Here is a 23488-nt window from a genome sequence, read left to right on the forward strand (position 1 = left end):
TTATACCTTCCTACACTGAAAAGCATTTTTAAAAGATGGTAGCGCAGTCCTTAAATCCCAGCACTCAGGAGTCAGAGGCAGGTGGTATGAGAGCAGCCTGGTCTGCCCTGTGAGTTTCAGGACATCCAGGGCTATGTAGAGAGACCCTGTCTCAAAACAAACAGCAACAAAACGAGATGATTGGGGGCTGCAAGACGACTCATCTAGTAAGGTCCGGATTGATCATCAATCCCGCATGGTAGAAAGAGAACCGACCCCATTGTCCTGTTACTTTTCTGTCTGCTCCATCACATACCCGCACTCACTCACCATAAACATAGAAGTGTCATTTTAATAATTTCCAGATAACAGTTAGAAAGTCAATTACTGGGGCTGATGAGACGCACCTACCTCCAAATGAGTTCCATTTCTGGGGACCGCGCTGTGAAAGACCGGAAATGATCCTTTCAAGTTGTTCTTGTACACCCTCACAGATGCGTGCAGATAAATAACTAAATAAATGTTTGGGGGTGGGGGGAACGAGGCATGACGGAGGTAGGTGGATCTCGGTGAGTTCAAGGTCAGCCTGGTTTACAATCAAACCCTGTCTGTAATCCATAACCATCAGACCCTGTCTCAAAAAAGAAAGAGGAAAGATTTAAGATCAGTGAGAGAGTCCAGCCGGGAAAGGCACTTGCTACACAGGCATGGTGGTATGAGTTGAATCTGGGGAATGGACGGAACAGTAGAGAAATGCCAGGCTGGAGAGATGGCTCAGCAGTTAAGAGCCCCGGTTGCTCTCCCAGAGGTCTAAGGTTTTCCACACATTGGCCCCCAACCACCTTGAACTCCAGTCTCAGGGGATCTGATGCCCTCTTCTGGCCTCTGCAGGCACTGTGCTGCACAGCCGCTCACATCCATGCCGGCAAAACACACACAGAAAGTAACAGTAGAGACTGGAAGACAACGGTCTCCATGATGTTGTCCTCTGACCTCCACATTCGTGCTATGTCTGTGTATGCACTTACACATAATGACAATAAGTATATTTTCCAAGTGTGACCCAGCAGAAATGCTCAGTCCTAGAAATGTGTACGGTTGCTTGGCTGTTTATGATAGAGATACTGTTTCCCAAATGTCATTCACGTCCTTGTGAGATCCTTCATGCTAGGGATGTGGTTTAGCAGAAGAGCACTTGCTGAGGAGCATGTATCAGGTCCCTTGTTTAATACCTAGCACTGCCTGACTCAGAAAAACACAGTGAACAGCCAGACAGGGTGGCACACATCTGTAATCCCAGTGCTGAGTTCCAGGATAGTTACACAGTTCAAAGACAAACGGAGATATAATAGCCAGACTGTCTCAAAAGATCAAAGATGGGACTGGAGAGATGGCTCAGCGTTTAAGAACACTGCTGCTCTCCCGGAGGACCCGGGTTCAATTCCCAGCACCCACATGGCAGCTCACAACTGTCTGTAACTCCAGTTCTAGGGGACCTGATACCCTCACACAGACATACATGCAGCCAAAACACCAATGCATATAAAATAAAATAAAATAAAATATCAAAGACTAGGTATGCAACTCAGTGGTAGAATCCCCCAGTGAGGGGTTGGGGTGTGGTCAGTGGTGGAGCCCCTGCCTAGAATCCCCCAGTGAGGGCTGGGGTGTGGCTCAGTGGTAGAGCCCCTGCCTAGAATCCCCCAGTGAGGGCTGGGGTGTGGCTCAGTGGTGGAGCCCCTGCCTAGAATCCCCCAGTGAGGGGCTGGGGGTGTGGCTCAGTGGTAGAGCCCCTGCCTAGAATCCCCCAGTGAGGGGCTGGGGTGTGGCTCAGTGGTAGAGCCCCTGCCTAGAATCCCCCAGTGAGGGGTTGGGGTGTGGTCAGTGGTGGAGCCTCTGCCTAGAGTCCCCCAGTGAGGGGCTGGGGGTGTGGCTCAGTGGTAGAGCCCCTGCCTACAATCCCCCAGTGAGGGGCTGGGGTGAGGCTCAGTGGTGGAGCCCCTGCCTAGAATCCCCCAGTGAGGGGCTGGGGTGTGGCTCAGTGGTAGAGCCCCTGCCCAGAATTCCCCAGTGAGGGGCTGGGGTGTGGCTCAATGGTAAAGAGCTAGCCAAGCTTGCGAGGGGTCCTATGTTCCATTGTCAGCACCATGAACAAGTAGAATAAAACAGAACAAGTATCTTTTATAAAGAAAATGTTACTTACCACCTTGGAAGCCAGCCAGCATTGCTCGTCAGAAATAGATAACAGTAAAGACAAACACAAAAACACAAATATATTTGGACTTGTTCATCACTGTATCACCTTTCTCTTGCCCTGTATGCCATTGTAGGAGATGGATACAGGGGTGCCAAGGAGGAATTATAGACCCACATGGTAGGGATGCTGTGCAGCGCAGCACTAGAACAAAGAGAGGGGCCGGGAGATGGCTCAGGGGTTAAAGGCACTTGCTGCCAAGCCTGATGACCTGAGTTCAATCCCTGGAATGCACAAGATGGAAGGCGAGAACTAACTTCCCCAAACTGTCCTCTGCACCCAGGAGGCAGAAGTAGGCAAATAAATCTCTGTAGTCAGAGGCCAGCCTGGTCTTGGTAGTGAATTATAGGCCAGCCAGGGCTATATGTGGTCAGACCAGGCCAAGAAAAAAAAAAAAAAATCAAAACCAAACCAAACAAAAACCCCCACTACAACAGCAATATCTGTATCTCCAGCCAAGTTGTGTGTTACTTTTAAAATTTAGTTTACTGGCTGGGCAGTGATAGTGCACGCCTTTAGTCCCAGCACTCTGGAAGCAGAAGCAGGTGGATCTCTGTGAGTTCGAAGCCAGCCTGGTCTACAGAGTGAGTTCCAGGACAGCCAGAACTGTTTCACAGAGAAACCCTGTCTCGAAAAACCAGAAAGAAAAAAAAAAAATAGTTTACTGTTGGATTTTTTTCTTTGTCTATTTTGTTTTTATATGCATTGGTATTTTGGCTGCATGTATGGTATGTCTGTGTGAAGGTGTCAAGTCCCCTGGAACTGGAGCTACAGAGGGTTGGGTTGTGAGCTGCCATGTGGATGCTGGTAATCGAACCTGGGGTCCTTTGGAAGACTAGCCAGTGCTCTTAACTGCTGAGTCTTTTTCCTTTCCTTTTCTTTGTTTCTTTGTTTCTTCCTTCCTTCCTTCCTTCCTTCCTTCCTTCCTTCCTTCCTTCCTTCCTTTCTTTCTCCTCCTCCACCCCCCCACCCTCACCCCCCACCCCCCGCCATAGGGCACTTACATAACAAGGGAGAGGCCATGGGTCACATCCCCGGTACCACATATACATGCACACAAATGATGGAAAGGTGGCCGGCCCAGTGGGTAAAGGTGAACCCCCCAACCCTCCAACCCGAGGAGGGAGCCGGCTCTTCAAGCCGTTCTTGTGCATGCACCCACAAGAATAAATACGCCAGACCATGGTGGTGCACACACACTTTTAATCCCAGCACTCAGGAGGCAGAGGCAGGGAAATGTCTGAAGTTCGAGGGGAAAAAACAAAATAAATAAATACTTTATTATATATACACTTTCTTTTCTTTTTTTCTTTTTGTTTCCCGAGACAGCGTTTCTCTATGTATCCGCCCTGGCTGTCCTGGAGCTTGCTCTGTAGCCCAGGCTGGCCTCGAACTCACAGAGATCCGCCTGCCTCTGCCTCCCGAGAGAGCTGGGATTACAACCGCACACGCCCGGCGACCTCTGTACTTCAGCAAAGCTTTTTAGAGATGAGGTCGTTCACATCTTTCCTAACGCGTAGTGTTCATATCATAGTATGGGGAGGTGGGAGAAGAATCCGACCGGAACGCTAAAGCCCTCAGGCCCCTCTCTGCACCCGACCCACCCCTGCGCCCCGACGCAGGGCACAAACAGAAACAGTTTCGGAATTGAAGTAGCCGAGCGCCCCCTACCGGCGTCCTCACAATGCCTCTAGGAGCGCCGATCTCAACCTGTGGGATTGCATAACACCGTCGGAAAACACGGGTATTTCCATTGCGATCCTTTTTTTTTTAATTAAGAAATTTTTTAGGGGCTGGAGAGATGGTTCAGAAGTTAAGAGCACTGCTTGCTCTTCCAGAGGTCCTGAGTTCAATTCCCAGCAACCACATGGTGGCTCACAACCATCTGTAATGAGATCTGGTGCCCTCTTCTGGCCTGCAGGGACACATGCTGTATACATAATAAATAAATGTTTGTTTTTTTAAAAGGAAGAATTTTTTTAATTCATTTCACATGCCCACCACAGATCCCCCCTCTTCCCTCCTCCCGCACCCCCTCCATTGCGATTCCTAACACTAGCAAAATCACAGTTACGGAGTAGCGACGAAAATAATTCTGTGTCTGGGGCTCACCACACCGTGAGGACCTGTGCTGAAGGGTCGCGGCGACAGGAAGGCTGAGCACCACTGGTCCAGGGGCTTGCACGCCCTCACCTAAGCAGCCAGACAATAAGCGAGCAGCACGTGGCGACTTGGTTGTGTGTGGCAGGGGAGAGCGAGGCGATTGACTGCGGTCACACCGCAGGCAGGCGAGGAGGAGGCCTCTCTCGGTGGTGCGGTGGTGGAGACCAGCGGGAAAGCAGCAGGCTTTGGGCCGCACGGACCCGGGAGAAAGGATCATCAGCATCACAAAGGCCCCGAGCAGGCTGTTAATGGGGTGGAAGGGGTTCGATTATGGGCTCCACTCTAATGGGATGGGAGGCATTGGAGGTTTAAACTGGGTGTGTGACTCACGCCGGTAACAATCCCCACACTCGGGAGGCTGAGCCAGGACGATAGCTTCGAAGTTCAGGCCAGCCCGGGCGACCTAGTGAATTGCAGGCCGGCCAGGGCTACGGAGGGAGCCGCTGTCAGAAAAGAAAGAGACTCGTCGCAAGGAAACAGCAACACCAGTGCTGGTAAGAATATAATGATGTTGGTTCCGCTTCCCCTAGGGAGCTGGGTGTCAGGAACTGGGCTAACGACACGATCCCTGTCTGTGCCTCAGTTTCCCTGGCTCACACGCACGAGTGCAGGAAGGCGCGGGTGGTCTCCGGCGTCCAAACGCGACAAGGACCGCTTGGCGGGTCCGTAAATGCTTGCAGTTCCACGCAGGAACAGCAGGGCGCGCCCTGCGGCCGCGCGCCATCAGACCCTCGGAGAAACTCGCGTCTCCCTCGCAGAAAAACTCGACTTCTGCCTCGGAGGGGCTTCCGAGTGCCGCCCCAAGAGTTCTTACTTTAAAGAAACAAAACAAAACAAAAAAATAAAGCTGACTTTTCACTTTGCAAAAAGTTCTGCTCCTATACAGTCAGGGGGGAAGGCACTTGAGGCGCTGCTTCCCAGAATGCACGGCGCTATGCAAATGAGATACTTATTTTTACCTGGTAGGGTCATTCGTGGCATGCATTGTAAAAAACAGTATGTATTCACGATAAAACGTGAGAATACTATTAGAAACGTGAGAATTCGTCCTTCCCTGTAACTCATGGATAATTGCCGTAACTAATAAGATTTTCTACATTTGGCCTTTATATATGAGTCCGAAAATAGCAGCTTCTGCCCGGATGATCCTCAGTGGTCTGGGGTGCAGGCTTCAAACCTGTAGCTGTTTAGCGACAGAGTGGTTCAATTCCACCTTTCGGGCGGGAGTATCTATCCCATTTTGCTCCCTGCAAAAACCCCACATTCTTATAAACGTCTCTAAACCCTGCTCTGTTCTTATTTATTCTCTCTTCGTAGTTACTATTTGTCTCTCCCGGAAGGATCCAGTGCATCTCAAACGTGGATTTAAATCTGTCTCTACAGTGTTAGGATATGCCTGTCTATTTTCAGTGCCTCCCTTCATCCAGTCATTTGCTCGCTTATGTATTTAATCACGCGTGCAGGTATTAGTCATATATTTGTTCAGTTGTTCGCTCTGGCTCAGCCCTGTCTCTATACTGGAGCAGTGATGGGCATTCAGTTGTGATCACACCTTTAGCCCTGGTGCCCTGAGGGAACCTGGGCCAGTGGAGAAGACAGCACCAGGCAATTATGCATTTAATGAACTCGAGAAAAGTAGAGCGCATCACAAGGAGACCTGAGCAGGGTGACCTTGAGACAGACACACTTGAGGGATGGCAGGGCTGACAGAGGGCGAGAATGGGGACACCGAGGCTGGAGCAAATAGATGCCTTCCCTCTTCTGAGGTCACCAGGACTCTCAACCACCCGAGTGCTGGTGCACCTCCTTCCCCGGGAAATTTCCCTTCCCGGGCTTTCTATTAACGAAGTGGCATGCGTCCTGCCTCCCCGTGTCTCTTGGATCCATCCTTTCTCTCCCGTCCTGGGTCCCTTTCTCTTCAGTCCACCTAACACTAATCTTGCCAGGCTTCTCTGCTGCTCAGAACCTGTGATGGCTCCCTAACGCTTTCAAAAGAGCATAGGAACTCGGTATTCTAAGAATGTCATTGCCTGCAGAAGCTCCCTAAGGGTTCTCTCCGACTCTCCGCATGCCTGCTGCTCCTGACACGGAGACATCCCTCAGTGCCCCAATATCTGATATCTACCATCTTCTTGACCCTGAATTCTTGACCCTCTTGCCTCCATCTCCCAAAGGCTGGGATTACAAGCGTACCCCATTACACCCAGCCTTACACCCCTTTAGCTCTTGATGAAATCATTGGACATCCAATGTTCTGGATATATTCTTTCCCAATCATGAAGTCTCCCAGACCCTTTCCATGTCAGTACCTTACACCTGACATTCTGGGCCTTACTTTTTTCCAGTAGGTGACACAGCCTGGAAACATGGGAAGTCCTCCCAGGTATCCATTTTCCTTTCATCTGGCTGTGGGCTGATTGGTTAGGTGCCCTAATAAGTGCCTGTGAAGGCTTCCTAGCAATCCAAATTCATCCCGTCTTCCTGAAAGGATGCCATGTAACAGGCGCCCAGGAGAAATAGACACTTGGACCTCGTGGATACATTTTTTAAAGCTTTTTATTGGCGACAGTGCAGAACCAAGGGGGGAGGGGAGCTGCCCAGTGCTAGACTGTCCCAGCACCCCCTGGGTCAGGTGCAAAATACATCATCATCAACAACAACAACAACAACAAAATCACAAATACAGCATGGGTGGGGAGCTACGGAGTCAATGAACTGTGGTCGGCAGCGGCAGGCCCTTCTCCTGCTCATACATTCCCAGCCAGGATTCTCAACGATATAGATTGTAAAAATCTACCACCCAGTCACACTTACTCACAAAAGTAAAATTGCATGTCCCCAACAAACCCAGAGTCGACAGACAGAAGGAAGATCAGGGCCAGTGAGAGAGGAGACATGTTGGAAGTGGTCAGATCGAAACAGACTGAGAAAAGACTGTCTCCAACAGCCAGAGGGGCTGGGACAACAGAGTGAGTTATGAAGGGATAGCCAGAGTCTGACTCGAGTTCCCAGAAGTGATTTCGAACTCCACAGCACACTTGCAAACGAGGAAGCTCGCACACACGCGCGCACACACACACCGCACGCACACGCACTCACACACACTCATATATAATATATTTATTTATACATAATAGATATAAGTGCTTTTCGGGAACCAGGGAAGGGATAAATAGCTTGGGTGGGGGTTAGGGTTGGAACCGAGGACCCAGGACAGGGTGTGGAATGTGTTCCATGCAGCACAGGGGAGGGGGGCGGGAGGGCCCATCTCCCCAATATTAAAAAATAGAAATCTGACTCGTGGAATTCTCACGAGGTGAAAGCTGGAGGGAGGAGCCAGGACCCATATTTGGGGCTGGAGGAATTGGATGGAGTGGAATAGTGGAAACTCAGCCCCCTCTGAAGTATGCCAGTCCAAAAATATTTGGGGGTTCAAATATCAAGGGTAGGGGAGCCAAAGCCTCAGCCCTGAAAACTTCTCTAGAAACTGCCTCGACCTCTGTGAGAGGATGCGGGGCTCCCAGGGTGGGGAGAAGTTGGCGTCCTAGGCTGGGGAAGGCGGGAGACCTTGGGGAAAAATGTCTGGGGCCTGCGCAAGGCGGCCACAGGGGTGCATCACCGTCCCTCCTTTGAGTCTAACTCCCTGTCGAGGGCAGGGAGGAGGCAGCTGGAAGAAGGGGAGACCCAGGGAAGGCTTTGGAGGGCTGGGGGTCAATCCCACCCCGCGCACCCCGCAATCCGGCCGCTCATTCACAGTATAAAGCGCTCCAGCAAGACGGGCGTCGCAGCGCCCCCTGCTGCCTGACACCAGAAAGGCCCAACGAGGACGGCCAAGGGCGGCTGAGGGTTGGGGTGAGGGGGACATGGCATAATACTGCACAGGGGTGGGCTCGGGCCTGAGTTGGGAGGGGGCTCTGTAGCAGATGAGAAAAAAAATCCAACCCACGCCAGTTTTTCCAGGAGGAAAAGCCTGAACAGTCAGATAGGGGTTCACATTTTGGAATCATCGGGGAAGTGGGGTTAGCGGACTCCCCAAAGCAGGCACCGACTTCCCTCAGTCGGGGGTGGGGGCTCAATTCGTCCCGGAGGAGGTGAGGTTGTGACCTCTTGGAAATGTTGGGTTAATCAGTTAAGGCCCGAGGGGGCATAAGAGAGCTATCTTGGTCACCCTGCGCCTTGGAGTGTGGGTGGGTGGGTGGGTGGGTGTGGGAAAGGAGAAGGACAGGGCTGTCAGTTCCTCGTTGGGCCGCTCTGGGGGTGCATGCCAGCTCGTCCACAAGCCCACCCTGCACCCCACACCCAGCACCCCTTCCCCTCCAGCCTCACGCAAGACGCCAAAAGTGGGCGTCACACCCCACCCCTCATCCACCCATCCATCTATCCCCAGAAGTTGGGTTGCAGTGACAGGACCTTTAGATGTCTGGCAGGAGGGGTGTCCGTCCCCGCCCCACCCCCTGTCCCCAAAGTCACCAGCTCTCCGGCCTCGCCGGGGCACAGAAACCAGAGACGCAGCGCAAAACACAAAGGAGGTCCTTCCGTCCTGTCCGACGGCAGAGGCGGACGGCAGTCAGTCAGACAGAAGAGTCAAGGGGTCCACACACACCCCCGACTGCTCCTTCCCCTCTCCTCCTCTTCCTCCTCCTCGTTCCTTTGCGGGTTTGTTTGTTTTGTTTGTCTAAAGAGTTCACAGAGCGAGAAGGGAGGGCGAGTTCAGGGGGTCAGACGGCTGCTCGCTGCCGCTGGTGCGTTGGGCGCTGGCGAATGCGGAGACCTCCGGGCAGGTGAGGACAAACGAGGAAGTGTACGAAGGGCTAACAACGGGGAAGGGGTCGCCGAGGACTTGAACTTCACTGTGTGTAAAGAGAGAAGCCGTCAGGTTGGGGGGTGCGTCTCGGCTGCTCTGGAAGGGCAGGGGCGGTGGTGGAGGGGGCGGCAGCAGCCAGCCGAAGCCGTCTTCCTTAGCGGATGTTGACCCTGGCAAATCTCTCACCTCGGCCAGCGGTCCTGGCCCCGGCCCCTCTTCGTAGGGGATCTTGCAGCCCGGTTTGTGGGCCACCAGGACAAACTCCAGGCGTTCCTTCTCTTTTTGCAGCTCGGCGATCTCCGACTCCAGCTCTGCCTTTTCCTCTTCCAGCTGATCCGTTTCCTGATGGAGCCCAGCAGGGCCAGGTCATAGGAGAGAGAAAGGAGGGACCACGGTCAGCGACCGCACCAAGCGGCTCACCCACCCCACAGGCATTATAGCTGCAGATCCAGAGGGCTGGGTGGCTCCCTCCGTGCTCAGGGGAACGCCCTCTGGGAGGGAGACAATGCAACTTGGAGCCTCAGTTTCCCCCACTGAGCAAGAGATGATTGGGCAGGAAGAGGACTGTTTGAGGCCAGCCTGTACTTAGGAGCACTCAGCCTTAAAAGGGGAGGAAGGCGGCGGCAACACGGCTCAGTAAGCAAAGGTGGTTGCCAGCAAGCCTGACAGATTGAGCTCGATTTCTGAGACCCACAAGATGGAAGGGGAGAACCAACTCTGGAAATTGCCCTCTGACCTCTCTATGTGTGCTGTGGCACACTAGCACACACTCGAATGTCAGCAAATAAATAAATATAATGAAACAATTTTTTTAAAGAGAGAAAAGGGAACACAGTGCAATTTGGTATGCGAATAAACAATGGTTATGTGTTGTTTTTAGTATGGTTCTATCACACATCCCTTCCTTCGGTCTCCCAGGAGGAAAGCAGAGGTGTGCCCTGGCTTCAAGGGGCAAGACGATACTCTGCAGGCATAAAGGAGAGGGGACCCTCACACTAAGGAAGAAGGGAGACAGGAGGGGCTTGGTGGGTGCCACCAGCTCAAGTTCTGGAGAACTGTAGGCGGCTGGGGCAGGAGGCAAGGAATTGACGCAGCATAAAATAATGTAGTTTCGAGACAGCCAAGATGATGGTCCGTGTGTCATCTCAGCACTCACAGGGCTGAGACTGAAAGCTATCCAGTTGTGGGGGGGGGGGGGAGGAGGCTGGCATGCTGGGCTACACCGGGAGACCCCGTCTCAGGAAAAAAAAAAAAAAAAAAAAAAGGAGACATTGCGGCAAAATGGATTATTCCTAAACCAAGACAAAGAGAATGGCCTCCTCCAGCTTGTCCTCTTAAGCTGAGAGGAAGAAATGTGTGCGGACATGTCCAGGGAAAGTGGGAAAGAGCTGGGACTAAGCGGGCAGGGGTCTGCGCATGCGTACACAGCGACTCCGGCAGGCCCTAAGTGGGGATCCTCGCTCAGGACACAGGCACAGTGCGAAGTGGGGGGCAGAGCAAGGTAAGAGCCCCCCCGCCCAGCGCGCGCGCGGCCTCGAGACACCCCGATCTCCTCCTTACCGCCTGGAGTCGGTCGGTCAGCTCCCTCCGACGGTTTCTGCATTTAGCTGCCGCCAGCTTGTTTCGCTCTCTGCGAACCCTCCGCTTCTCTTCCTCTTCTGGGGTGAGCTGGGTCAAAGAGATGAGGACTATGAGATTTGGGAGCACTTCCACCATCCCTGACAAAACTCCTTATCCTCCAGAACCCCAGACAACAGCCACTACTCCTCAGGGGCAGGGAAGAAGGAACGATAGAGTCCCTTCAGTCTTGAGGCCTCAGAGGACCCCAACTTAATAGTGACTACCCTCTCACTCTTACTTCCCTCACCCCCAGGCCAACTTTTTTTTTTTTTTTTTTTTAAATAATGATCTCTTGCAATCCAGGCTGAACTCACGCTCAGTAAGTAGCACAGGCTAGCCTCCCAAGTCCTGCTCCTCCTGCCTCCAGCTCTGGAGAGCTGGGGCTACCAGGCTGCACAACCACTCCCGGTTTATGCTATGCTACCCAGGGCTTCATGCATGCTAGCAAGCACTCTACCAACGGAGCCCACATGCCTAGGCTCCTCCAGATCAACGCCCGAGGCCTCCCACTTACCGTCTCTTCCCGGGGTCTTCTAGGCCTGGCTCGGGCTGGGCGGGCAGGCCCAGGGCCACTGGTGGTAGTACTGGTCGAAGGCCCACCCCTTCCGCTTGCTCCACCAGCGCTGTAGGCACTCAGGCCTGGGGTTGAGTAGCTGGTTCCTGGCATGTCATAAGGGTCAACAGCTGGAGGCTGGGAGGCCAGTGGCTGCCCCTGGGACTGGGCCATGGAAGAGATGAGGGTAGGTTGCACGAGCCACTGGAGGTCCTGGCTGGTTGTGATTGCAGTGACCGTTGGCACGAAGGAGCCGGGCATTTCCCCGAGACCGGCGCACTCCTACGGGGTGAGACATACACACACAGGCGTAGACACACAAACAAAGCCACCGACACACACACGCCCAACACACATAACACACACCGACCCCTGTGAGTGAGCACAGGGTGAGCGGGTGTGGATGTGTGTGTCACAGGCAAAAAGCCACAACACCCACCCTTCCACTACACCGTGACGCAGTGGTTAATGAGAGGATTCTGTTCAACTGCCTTCTACCTCCTCCTTCTTCCTCGGGGAAAGGTTGCACGGTTGCAGCGGGTGGTGAATCACACCCCGGGTTGGTGACTCTTAGGTGTGTGGGGGGGTGGAGAGGAGGCTGGACAGAGCCTGGTGACAGAGCCTCCCGGGATGGAGACACACACACACACACACACACACACACACACACACACACAGAGTCACAACACCCCACCCCCACCCCAGAGGGAGGGAGAGGCCTTAACCCAAGCCTTCCTCTCCACTCACATACAAACACACCCCCACTGTATGAGGGCTCCCGCAGGGGCGGAGATCCCAGATCCAATGGTTTTGGGGGACTGGCCTAAGAGTTGAGAGCATCCCTTCCGAATTTCTGTCTCTTCCCCGAGGAGACTGACAAGTGACAGGTTTGAGTGGACTGGTGGGTAGAGAAGAGTGATAATGAGGATCCTTCAGACTGTCTTGCAGGGGATGGGGGCGATATAGGATCTGCGTCCCCAAACCCAAGAAGCGTCCATCACCACCCCCCTCCCGCAAGTGGAATCCTAGAGGCTTAACTACTCTGGGGGGCGTGGCGAGGGAAGGGCTGAATCCCTGGCCAATCAGAGTCCTGGGAACTAAGGGAAGGCGGACCTTTTAGAGACCACCTGGCTGCCTCCCTTTGGGGTAGCTCATCTAATGTTTGGACACCTCGAAAGGACCGGGTGTTCAGCGCGCAGGGAGCGCGTATATGTGTGCCTGGAGAGGGGGTGACGGCCTCCAGTTCCCCCTTAGAGACGCTAGCACTCGGCCAGAAGCCTCCTGTTTCTGAGAGCAGAAGGACCAGGTCCCCACAAGGTCATCGCAGACCCAGGAGTTCACAGAGTGGCCCCAATCATGACAAGAATTCCCTAGCTCAGCCTCTTGGAGACCCCCCCCAGCACGGAAGAACCACAAAAAGCAGGGAAGGGAGCTACGCTCTACAAATAGGAAGGAGACGTTGATTGGCTAAAGCCCGCTCCGCGACAGCCAATCAGAAAGCCGCGCTGCCCCCTCCCTTAGCAACGTGGCCTCGGCGTTCCAAAATAGAACGTGCCCGGGACGTCAGGGGCGGGGCGGACGGAGGGGGCGCCGCGCACTGTGCGTGCCCCGCGTCAGACGGAGGATTCCAGCGCGTCAGCCTTTACGCATGGGTCCCCCGTTACGTCTCCGCGCAGGAGGCGGAGGCAGCGTGATCGGGGTTCGAGGCCCGAACTCCCTGCGGGTGGCAGGCGACCGGGGCCCTGCAGTCCATGCTTGGGAGGAGGAGGCAGCGGAGAAGGCTACTGGAAGCTTCTCTGGGATTTTCTTTTTTTGTTTTTTTTTTTTTCCCCTGCTTGCCTAGCTCCGCGTTAGGGAGCCGGAGCTTAGCTGAAAGTTCTCAGCTTCTGCTAGCCACTGCTTATACTTTGCACCGGTCATAGCCAACGCTTGCCAAACCGCATTCCTTTCCCGCGCTCCTCGCACACAACCCGTTGCAAACAACTCTCCATTCCTTGCAATTTGCAAACAACAAAAAACCAAAGTGCAACCCAAACCTCTTGCTTTCCCAGATCTTGGGTTTTTGGCGCGTCTCTATTTGAGAGGATGCTTAATCCACACTTTAGACTTAAAGAAATATTTTTTTCCATGACCACCAAAGTAGCATCTTTGCGATCGAGAACTTACCTGGGAGGCGGCAGCGGTGGGTGGACTGCCGAAGGAGTCCACCGAAGACAGGTACTGAGACTCGGCAGAGGGTGACGAGCTACACCGGGAGCCGGAGTCGTAGTCTCCGGGGAAAGCTTGAAACATTTCCCTGGGCACAGGGGGGCCCCTGTGACCACGCTGAGGTCGCCGGGAAGCCAAGGCTATGGCCGAGTGGGATGAGATGCGAGTCCGGAGTAGACCGGACACGTCCCCAAAGTGCGCTGCTTGGGGGAGCTCCGCGTCCGGCTCGGAGAACTGCCCAAGTTTCGATCAAGTCCCCTCTGCAAGCGCCCAGGTCCCCTTCAGGTCTCCGCTGTACCTCCTGAAAGTCCAAGCTCCGTCGATTTCACGGGGGGCGACGCGGGGATCGCTCCCCGCCCCGAGTCCCGCCGCGCAGTGCCGCCGGTCAGCGTGCGCTTCGGATGCTGTTTCCTTCCTTTCCAGGAGTCCCGCGAAATGGGAGAGGGCAGAGGGGCGCGATCCAAAAGCCCACAGAAAGTAAATCTATCCTCGGGACGAAACAGAAGAACGATCTAGAAGGAGTCTTGCACAAAAAGAAACCCACAAAACTTTCTCTCCAATTAAAAAATAATATATATATATATAAATTTTTTCACGGCCGCCAAGAAGAAGAAGAAGTGTCACCAGTAGTCAAGTCCCGCAAGCCCCGGCTCCGCGTGTCCCCGGCGTAGCCGCTCCAGTCTTATGAATGAAGCCTGAAGCTACCGGGCTGAATTTATGCATCCGGGGACCCGCCCCCCCCGCTTGCGTCACCCGCGGCTCCATGCACAAACCTCCCGAACTCTCCCTTTCCGCCGCCCAAGCCCCTTGTGGCGCCCCCCAGGGCCTCGTGCACCCTCCACCTGCCCATAGGGTGACCCTGGTGGTCTCGGGGGTCCCCAAGGCTGCGATCTGAGGGTCTCCGCGGGAGGGGATCCCGCCCCGCCCTCCCCGGAGTTCCTGTGACGCAATTAGCCATATAAGGAGCTCGGCCGGCGCGGCCGAGTGTTTGTTTGGTATCCTAGCAATGACGTCAGAGGGAATCCCTCGCTCCCGCGCGCGCCCGCCGCAGCGCCGTGCGGAACAGGCCCGCGCCTGCGCAGTGCCACGCCGCCCCGGGGGCTGAGATTGACAGGAGCCTGAACACTGCGGGAAGGCCCCTGCTGACCCCAGCTAGGGAAGGTGCAACCCCAGGTGCCCAGGCCTGCTAACCCCGAGACCCCCATCCTCCCCAAGCCGGTGCAGCGTCCCCAGCTGGTGGAAGAGAGCTAGTCCCCAGTGCAGATCCTAGTGAGAGAGGTGTAGTCAATCCAGGCGGGGAAACTGAGGCTCAGGCGGGGTTGGAGGGGCTGTGATGTCCCCAGGTGTAGGTAGAGGTAAGTCAGGATGGAGTCCCTTCCCCACTAACTTTGTGCCAGATTCTGCCTGATTCGCTGACCTTGGAAAATGTGCTCCCTCCTTGAGACAAAACTTCAGTGCTCACAGCTAAGCCAAGGATGGGTGGCTTCCGGGGGTAGGGGGGGTGCCCTGCATCTGGGGGACCTGAAGAATTGGATCAGGTAGGAACCTACACCCTGTGAGTTCTTCGGGCTTGATGGTGTTGGAAGTTCTCTCCTTCCTGCTTAGCGCCTTACCCGGAGATAGAAAGTATGTGTAATTAAGAACAATAATAATTATTGGTTGTAGCGCATGCCTTTAATCCCAGCACTCAGGAGGCAGAGGCAGGTGGAGCTCTGTGAGTTCGAGGCCAGCCTGGGCTACAGAGTGAGTTTCAGGAAAGATGCAAAGCTACACAGAGAAACCCTGTCTCAAAAAATTATTATAATTAATACTTAATAATAATAATAATAATAATAATAATAATAATATTGGTGGCATGTGTTTAGCAATCAGCAAATGTCAGCTCAGTGCTGAGCCTTTGAAGGGTAAAACTTCTAATCCTTGAAACCTTGAGCATTTTAAGAGAGTAGTATCTTCATAGCACATGAAAATGAAGGTCAGGGAGATGGCTCACAGGTAAAGGAGCTTGCCACACAAACCTGCCGACCCGAGTTCCCCCGGGCCTCACGGTGGAAGGAGACAAATGGCTCCTGAAATATGTTCTCTGGAAGTTCTCAGGACTTCCACACGTGTGCTGAGGTACATACCAACCGGTACTCACACATAATCATCATCATTATTATTATTTAATTAAAGAGAAATAATAATTTAGAGGAAATGAGGAGGGCTGGGATGTAGCTTAAAGTGGAATGCATATCTAGCATGTGTGAAGTCCTGAGTTCTAATCCCCAGCCTGGAAAGAATAAGGAAGGAAAGAAAACAGGAAGAAAGGATGTTAGATTAATTGATAGGCTTGAGAGACCACTGAGGAGGGCTAGCACAGACGAAGCCACAGGGATTCCATTTTAAAGCATGTTGGATAGAGAGTTTGAGGCAAGCCTGGGCTATGTGAAACTGTCTCATATATATGTGTGTGTATGTGTATGTGTGTGTGTATAATATATATAGTATAATATAATATATATAGTATAATAAATGTAACATATTTACAGAATCTAATGTGAGCGTTTCCTTTTTCTCCCCCCCCCCCCCCCGCCTCTATCTGCTTTTGAGATAGGGCCTCATTATACAGCCCTGGCTAGCCTGGAACTGGTTATGTAGACCAGGCTACCCTCTACCTCTTGAGTGCTGGAATTAAAGGCATGTGCCATCATGCCAGACAGTGAACATTTCTGATCTTATAGCCTGTTTGTCTTTAAGACAAAGTCTGGAATTTACTATTGTATCTGAGGATAATCTTCTGAAACTCTTCCCTCATCTCCGTGTTGTCACCAGGCCTGCTTTATGTGTTGCTGGGGATGGAGCCCAGGGCCTCCTGCATGCTTGGTGAGCAGTCCACCACCTGGGCTGCATGGCTGGCCAGAGTCCTGACTCTTAAACACTCACTTAGAAAGGTGTCATCAGCAACTACACAAGCCTGGAGAGTCCCAGACCCAGCCTGTGTGACAAGACTTTTTTGGGGCAGATGCAACACACACATGTCCACTCTCCCCAGATAGGGAGCCAGCTCTCAATAGACCAAAGTGCGGATACCGCCCAAGCCCAATTTGGTGAACCAGTGGGTTTTATTGGAGTTACTTACCAGAATATGTATTGGTGAGGGGTTACTTATAGGAGCAGAAAAGACTCAAAGACAGCATCACCAAAGCCCACCCCTCCATGAGTGACAGCTCCCAGAGCTGGGAACCTGGAGCACATGGCAGGGCCTGCAGGCAGCTCAGCATGTTGGAGGGTGTCCTTCCCAGGTGCCTCAGTTGGTCTACACCTCTTGCAGGCAGCTCGACTGGTGTCCGAATCTTCTTTTCCACTTGGCCTGTGTAAGGGTATTCTTTGCATTTTGTCTCCATTTCCTCTAAGGAGGGGGATGGGCTCTGAGCTTTTATTGCTTACTCTGGCAGGAAGGGGCTTAGTAAATCTGGTTGGTTTCAGGGACTTCCTATTCTGAGTGGTTTAGCTTTCTGTTTAAAGAACTTCTCTACAAGATGAGATGTTTCAATCTTAGAGGAAACTGTTACACACTCCTGGTCTAGCCCAGAATTCAGAGAAGAAAGCAAAGAAACATGTTAATTTTTTTTAGGATTATTTATTTTATATTGTGTGTATGAGTGTTTTGTGCACCGTGTGTGTGCCTGGTGCCCACGGAGGTCAGAAGAGGGCATTGGTTCCCTGGAACTGAAGTTACAGATGGTTGTGAACCACCCCCTGGGTACTGGGAACCAAACATTGGTCCTCTGTACGAGCAGCCAGTGCTCTTCACTACTGACCAATGTCTCCAGCCCCAAGAAGCACTTTAACCCTCACCAGGCACCGGGGTGCACGCCTTTAAAGCCAGCAATCTGGAGCAGAGGCAGGTGGATCTCTGTGAGTTCAAGGCCAGCCTGGTCTATATAGCAAGGTCCAGGGCAGCTAGAGAGCTACATAGACCCTGTCTCAAGAGAAAAAGTTGAATCTCATAGGCCCAGAAAGGAAAAGCCCTTGCTCAGGGCCAACACCAAGGACAAGATGTAATGTCTCACACCCAGGAGAACCTTGATTCTCTCTGCACCAGTAATGGAGAGAGGATGGAGAGCCACATAAGGCTAAAGGGACTTGGAGGTGACGACATAGAGACAGCCAGACAAAAGCCTTGCCTCAAAGCACCCTCCACCTGGTTGCCCACGCCCCCTCTGTCTGCTCCAGTGAGGGGGGGGACAGGTACCCTGGGATGACACAGCAGCCACCAACAGGCAATGAGTCGGCTCGGGCATCAGACAGGGAGTGACCCTCTCATCTCCTTTTCCTGGGGGAAAAAGGAGACACACAAACACCCACTCTGGCTGCCCCAAAGCCCTCAGACCCTGACACAGGGATCTCAGACACCCAGAATGCCACCGCCACAGGCTCACTCAGACATCTGCCCACAAGGAGTAGCCCACAGCCATCGAGAGTGGCTTCACAGACACACCTGCACGGAGAAAGATATCTTCTCACACGACCCCACCATCTTACATGTTAGGTGTTTATGTACACAGGGAGGCAAAGAGGCTCCCAGTGGAGTAGTGGACCGCTGGACCTTGCTACGGCTGTATACACACACACACACACACACACACACACACACACACACACACTCATAACTGCTGAGCCATCTCTCCAGCTTCATTTGTTTCCAGACAGAGAATCCCTGTGCAGCCCAGGCTGGCCTAGAACTCATTGCCTCGCAAGCCGAGTTAGTATACCCAGCTCCTTCCTATTTTCTGAATAGGCTCTTACTCTGTAGCCCAGGCTAGCTTTGAACTGTCAAACTACTACCCACCCTGCTGCTTCTGCCTCCCAGCTACATACCATACCTGATATTGTGTTTATTTGCTACAATGGCATCACCCTGGCCTTCATTCATACAGAATCCGCTGGCCTTCCCTTAGCAAACCTTTACTATTATATTCCTAAGTCCCCTCAAACCATCAGGCCACACCCCAGCCTTGGCCCTAAGGGCCCCAGTGAGCTGTGATGTCTGTGGACATTTCCATGGCTGGAGAAGAGAGAGGGCCTGCCCATGGCAATGCATGAGTGTCCCCCCCTCCTGCCCTCCTCACTCTCATAGATTTAGTAGCCTGTCCCCCCAGCTCCCACCCCCACTGCACCCCCACGGCTCTGAGGCCAGAGCAGAATTGTCTGCTGGCTCAGGCACTCTTTGGTAGCAATCCTGGAGGCCTCCTGGAGGTGGTACCCATGGAAATTCAGGGAGACAGAATGAAATGATCTATGGTCCCTGTCAGTGACCCCTGCCACGGCCTCCCCTCTCCCTACCCACCTCAGACTCCTGATGATTTGTGTACCTCTTCCCTCTGTGTGGAGCACTCTTCGGCTTTGCTGGGCTCCCACAGCTGCCTTGGTCTCAGATGAGCTAGTGTCCCTGTGCCAAGTGTGTGGTCCCTCAGGTGTCCCACTCAGAGCTGGGCTGAGGCGACCCTGTTCACTGTGGTGTCCCAGCACAGTGAGGGGAATCTGTAGGTGCTGCAAACATTTTTTGCCAAATCAAGAATTTACGTTATTTTTACTTTATCATTTTTGAGGTACAGTCTCAGGTAGCAGCATCCAGTGTTTTGTACAGCCAAGGATAATCCAGCCAGAGCTTCTCTGATCCTTTTGGCTCTAGCTCCCAGCACTGGAATCACAGGTGTGTGCCACCACACCTGCTTTGTACAGTGCGGGAGGGTCAAACCCAAGGCTTCACTAGTCCTAGGCAAGGATACCACCTGAGCCACACCCCAGCCCGACCACATATGCAATTTTCTTTGTTCTTTTAATTTAAAATTTATTTTTTACTTCGTGTGTGTGTGTGTGTGTGTGTGTGTGTGTGTACACTTGTGAGGGTCAGAAGACACCTTGTGGGTCTTGGTTCTCATCTTCCATCATGAGAATTCCAGGGATTGAACTCCGGTCCTCAGACTTGTAGGCAAGTGCCTTTACCCACTGAACCACCTTGCCAGCTCTTGTTTCTTCCATTTGAGACAGTCTTACTCTGTAGCACAGGCTGGCCTCCAACTCCGTGCAATCCTCCTGCTTCAGCCTCCTGAGTGCTGGAATTACAGGCATTAGCCTCCACACCTGACTCATTCTTGCCTCCATAAACATTCATTCATTCATTCATTCATTCATTCATTCATAGGGTCTGATGGGCAACACAGTGAGAGACCTATTTGGCTGGGCCTTCAAATATGCAGCTAGTGGATCACCTGGAGGCAGGGACACTGTGTGTGAGTGTGGTACCTGACTCCAGATGTTGGGCACAACCCTCTGTGCCCAAGCTGCTGGGGAGAAGCTTGTGTCTCAGGTCTGTTATGTCTCAGGGTCTGGTCACTCTATCACCCAGCCAGGCTCTTTCAACTCATTGATCCAGTGCTGGGATTAAGGCGTGATTGCTAGACACAGCTAAATATCTGTTCATGAGTGTATGTGCACCTTAGGGCAGTTGCCTGTCCAACTGTGTGAGTCTATACATATGTTTCTTTGGAGTCTGTATACCTCTCTACCTCCTTAAAGATATACACAGCTAGCTGGGCATGATAGTACACACCTCAGAGGCAGGCAGATCTCTGTGAGTTCAAGGCCAGCCTGATCTACATAGCAAGTTCCAGGCCAGCTAGGACTACATAATGAGACCCTGTCTCGGAATTGAAAGTAAAGCAGGATTCTGGAGACAAACAGCAAGGCACTTGTCTAGAATCCCTGAGGGAGGGGCTGGGGACAGGTTCAGTGGTAGAGTGCTTGCCAAGCATGCTACAAGTCGTGGGTGGGTTCAATCCCCAGAACCGCTAAGTAAACAAATAGCTTAGAACAGTACCTGGCAAGATATGTGTGCTTCATATGTGTAAATTATTCATATCAAACGAGATAATCAAATATCATGAGTAACAATCTTCATAAAACACATATTACGGATGTCACTCAATGGGGTAAGGAAGCAAGCCTTGGGGGACAGGCTTGTGTGTGGTAAGCTGCGGCCCTGGGGCGCCTGGTGGCTAGCTGGCTCTGTGCTGGCTTCTGTGCGCAAGAGCCTGCGTGTGCATGTGTAAGAGCCCATTGTCTGCTGGCTCGATCGTGCCCTGACCCTCTCACTCTCTTGCAAGTTCGCCATTCTGTGCGCAAACACCAAGTCCCTGTTCCACATCCCTGCCGCAGGTCCCAGGCCACTGCCGCAAGCCACAGCTTCCTGTCCCACCCACGGGGCACTTCCCTCTCCCTGGCTGGGGCCTCCCCTCTGGCTTCCCTCCTTCACTTTCTCTTCCTGCCCCTGTGGATGCTGTGGTCGGTGGTCTCTGGCAGTAACCACCCTGTCCCTGACTCAGGCTGGTGTGCCCTCACTGACCCTGATGTGGCCTGCACGCCCCCACAGCCAGACAGCCACTCGGGGGTGTCTCAGGGGGTCACTAGTGGCCATGTGCCCGTGCCCAAGGTGACTGAATTCAGTCCATGATTCAGTCTCCTTGTCTAGGCCACTAGGGTTACCCTGGTCGCGTGATGTCAGCAGACAGGTATGTGGCCAGGGTTTCTCCAAGGTGACTCAGACGCCTGAGATACCCTATTCTTCCTCCAGACACTCTGGGCCAGTGTCCAGGGCAGGCAGCCACTGAGCTGACACTCCCTTCCCGGCCCCCTCCACGCCCTTTATGGCCCTGAGCTAGGGACACAAAAGAAAGAGAGGGTTCGGTTCGCAGAGTCAGGGCTCTGGGCCAGCTTGTGCTCGCCACCAATCCTTCCCCATTTTCCCAAAGACATCCATCTGTCCATCCATCCATCCATCCGTCCGTCCATCCATCCATCCATCCGTTGGTCCAGTCATTCATTCAGCCATTCAGACATGTAATCCCCATCCAGTGAAGCCCCAGGCACAGAAAGAAACAAGACATCCAGCTGGTGACACAGGCCTGGAAGAGTTGGGAGGTTGAGGCAGAAGGACACAAGTTCAGGACTAGCCTGTCGATTGTGCGTGCCCTGTGTTTATGGTCCTTATTTCTAATTCCACTAACTAGCAAGCTGGCTTCTGTCACTCCCCAAGAGTTCCTCACACAAGTCTGGTCTTTCAGAATCTTCCACCCTCAACAGTCATTTGGAGCAGCTAGTCTAGTCAAGAGCCTGCCCTTAGGTGGTTCTCTTTAGCAGGCCCTCTTTCCTCCGCCTTGGGGAATAAGTGTATGTGTGTGTGTGAGTGTGTGTGTGTGTGTGTGTGTGAGAGAGAGAGAGAGAGAGAGAGAGAGAGAGAGAGAGAGAGACAGAGAGAGAGAGACAGAGAGAGAGAGACAGAGAGAGAGAAGGTCTCATTATGTAGGCCTGTCTGATCTGAAACTTTCCCTAATCTCCCTGGCTTTGCTCTCCAAGTACTAGGATCCAGGTGTGTGCCGCCACACCTGGCTGTGCCAAGCACTGTGTAAACATTTGCCACTGTTTATGGCTGGTAGTCTCATGAGTGGGTACCATCACACCCTCTTCTCTACGGGTAACATTGAAACAGGGTCTCATTCTAGGCTGGAATTCGCTATGAATTATGTCGGCCCTCCTGCCTCAGCGTGGGTGCTGGGAGCTGGGATTATAGACATGAGGCAAATCACTTGGCCATATCACTCCACTTAACAAATGGCAGAGACCGAGCATAGTACTGCTCAGAGCGGAGAGAGTCACACAGTCCAAGCCCATGGGCATTGACCCCATTGTGGGTGGGACAGTTGGTGTCTTTTTAGTCCATCAAAGCTCTGGAGACGAAGCTTATGGCAGACAAACCCCCCAGAACTTGTGACACTTTTGCAGACACTCAGGTCAGAGCAATTACTGTGTGTAGGGCAATGTTGGGGGACCCGGGGTGTGTGTGACACCTGGGTCCTTCCCTCACAGGACACAGTACACTGCAGAACACAGGGAGCACTGGAAAGTGGAGGCATTATCTTGCTACAGGTTTATCTTTCTAGCATTTGGGAAACCGAGGCAGGTGGATTAGGAATTTAAAGGCAGCCTGGGCTATATAAGAAAACCTTGTTTAAGAAAAAAAGGTAGCCGGGCGGTGGTGGTGAATGCCTTTAATCCCAGCACTCGGGAGGCAGAGTCAGGTGGATCTCTGTGAGTTTGAGGCCAGCCTGGGCTACCAAATGAGTTCCAGGAAAGGCACAAAGCTACACAGAGAAACCCTGTCTCGAAAAAACCAAAAGAAAAAAAGAAAAAAGAAAAAAGGTAAAGACAAGAGACTAGGCATGTGTTTCCATTGGTACAGTACTTGACCCACAGGTATGAAGCCCTGGGTTTGGTCCCAGGTACTGTGTAAGCTGGGCAGAGGGGTACATGTCTGTAATCAGCACTTAGAAGGTGGAGGCAGAGAATTGGAATTTGAGGGTTTCCTCAGCTATATATTAAGTTTGAAGTAGTCTGCACAAGATTAGATCCAGCCAAAAAAGAAAACAAACAAATTGCATTCAATGTGCAGAGGGAATTCTCAGCCCTGGGATTTGAACCCACGTCCCCCACAGTCTCATGCATGCTAAGCAAGCCGCTCTAAGCAAGCCTCTCTATGAGCTACAACCCCAGGGGATCTCTGAATGGATTGTCTGAACACACATAGTTGTAAACAGGAGGTTCCACTAGAGGTAAAGCCACCCACAGACACTTCCACATTCTCGGCTTCACAGATTACCTGGGGAGACACACACACACACACACACACACACACACACACACACACACACACACACACACACCCCTACACCTACACAATCAACCTGGCTACAAACACAACCCCCCACCACCCCCGACACACACACACACGCCACTCACCTAGAAAAACATGGCTTTCTCTCACACACACAACAGTGGTCCTCGGGAACCTGCTGTCTATCACACA

General features: G+C 52.7%; 1 protein-coding gene and 1 non-coding gene across 3 annotated transcripts; one reads left to right on the forward strand and one right to left on the reverse strand.

Annotated features, from left to right (window-relative positions):
- The first annotated feature begins 5532 nt into the window (after window positions 1–5532).
- Trnastop-uca lies at window positions 5533–5619 on the forward strand. Its single transcript has one exon. It is a non-coding gene; the product is annotated as a tRNA-Sec (tRNA).
- Window positions 5620–6938: 1319 nt separating this feature from the next.
- Fosb (FosB proto-oncogene, AP-1 transcription factor subunit) lies at window positions 6939–14271 on the reverse strand. Of its 2 annotated transcripts, XM_036183350.1 has the most exons (5): window positions 13540–14271; window positions 11335–11655; window positions 10761–10868; window positions 9387–9542; window positions 6939–9246 (listed from the first exon to the last, which is right to left on the reverse strand). In XM_036183350.1, the coding sequence occupies exons 1-5, from the start codon at window positions 13663–13665 to the stop codon at window positions 9244–9246; spliced, it is 714 nt and encodes a 237-aa protein (XP_036039243.1). In that variant the 5' UTR covers window positions 13666–14271; the 3' UTR covers window positions 6939–9243. The 2 variants fall into 2 exon arrangements, with proteins under 2 accessions (XP_036039243.1, XP_036039234.1); XM_036183341.1 differs by having other exon boundaries at window positions 6939–9542.
- Window positions 14272–23488: the final 9217 nt, after the last annotated feature.

Source organism: Onychomys torridus, chromosome 1 (assembly GCF_903995425.1).
Source record: "Onychomys torridus chromosome 1, mOncTor1.1, whole genome shotgun sequence".
In the NCBI taxonomy this organism is placed as follows: Eukaryota; Metazoa; Chordata; class Mammalia; order Rodentia; family Cricetidae; genus Onychomys; species Onychomys torridus.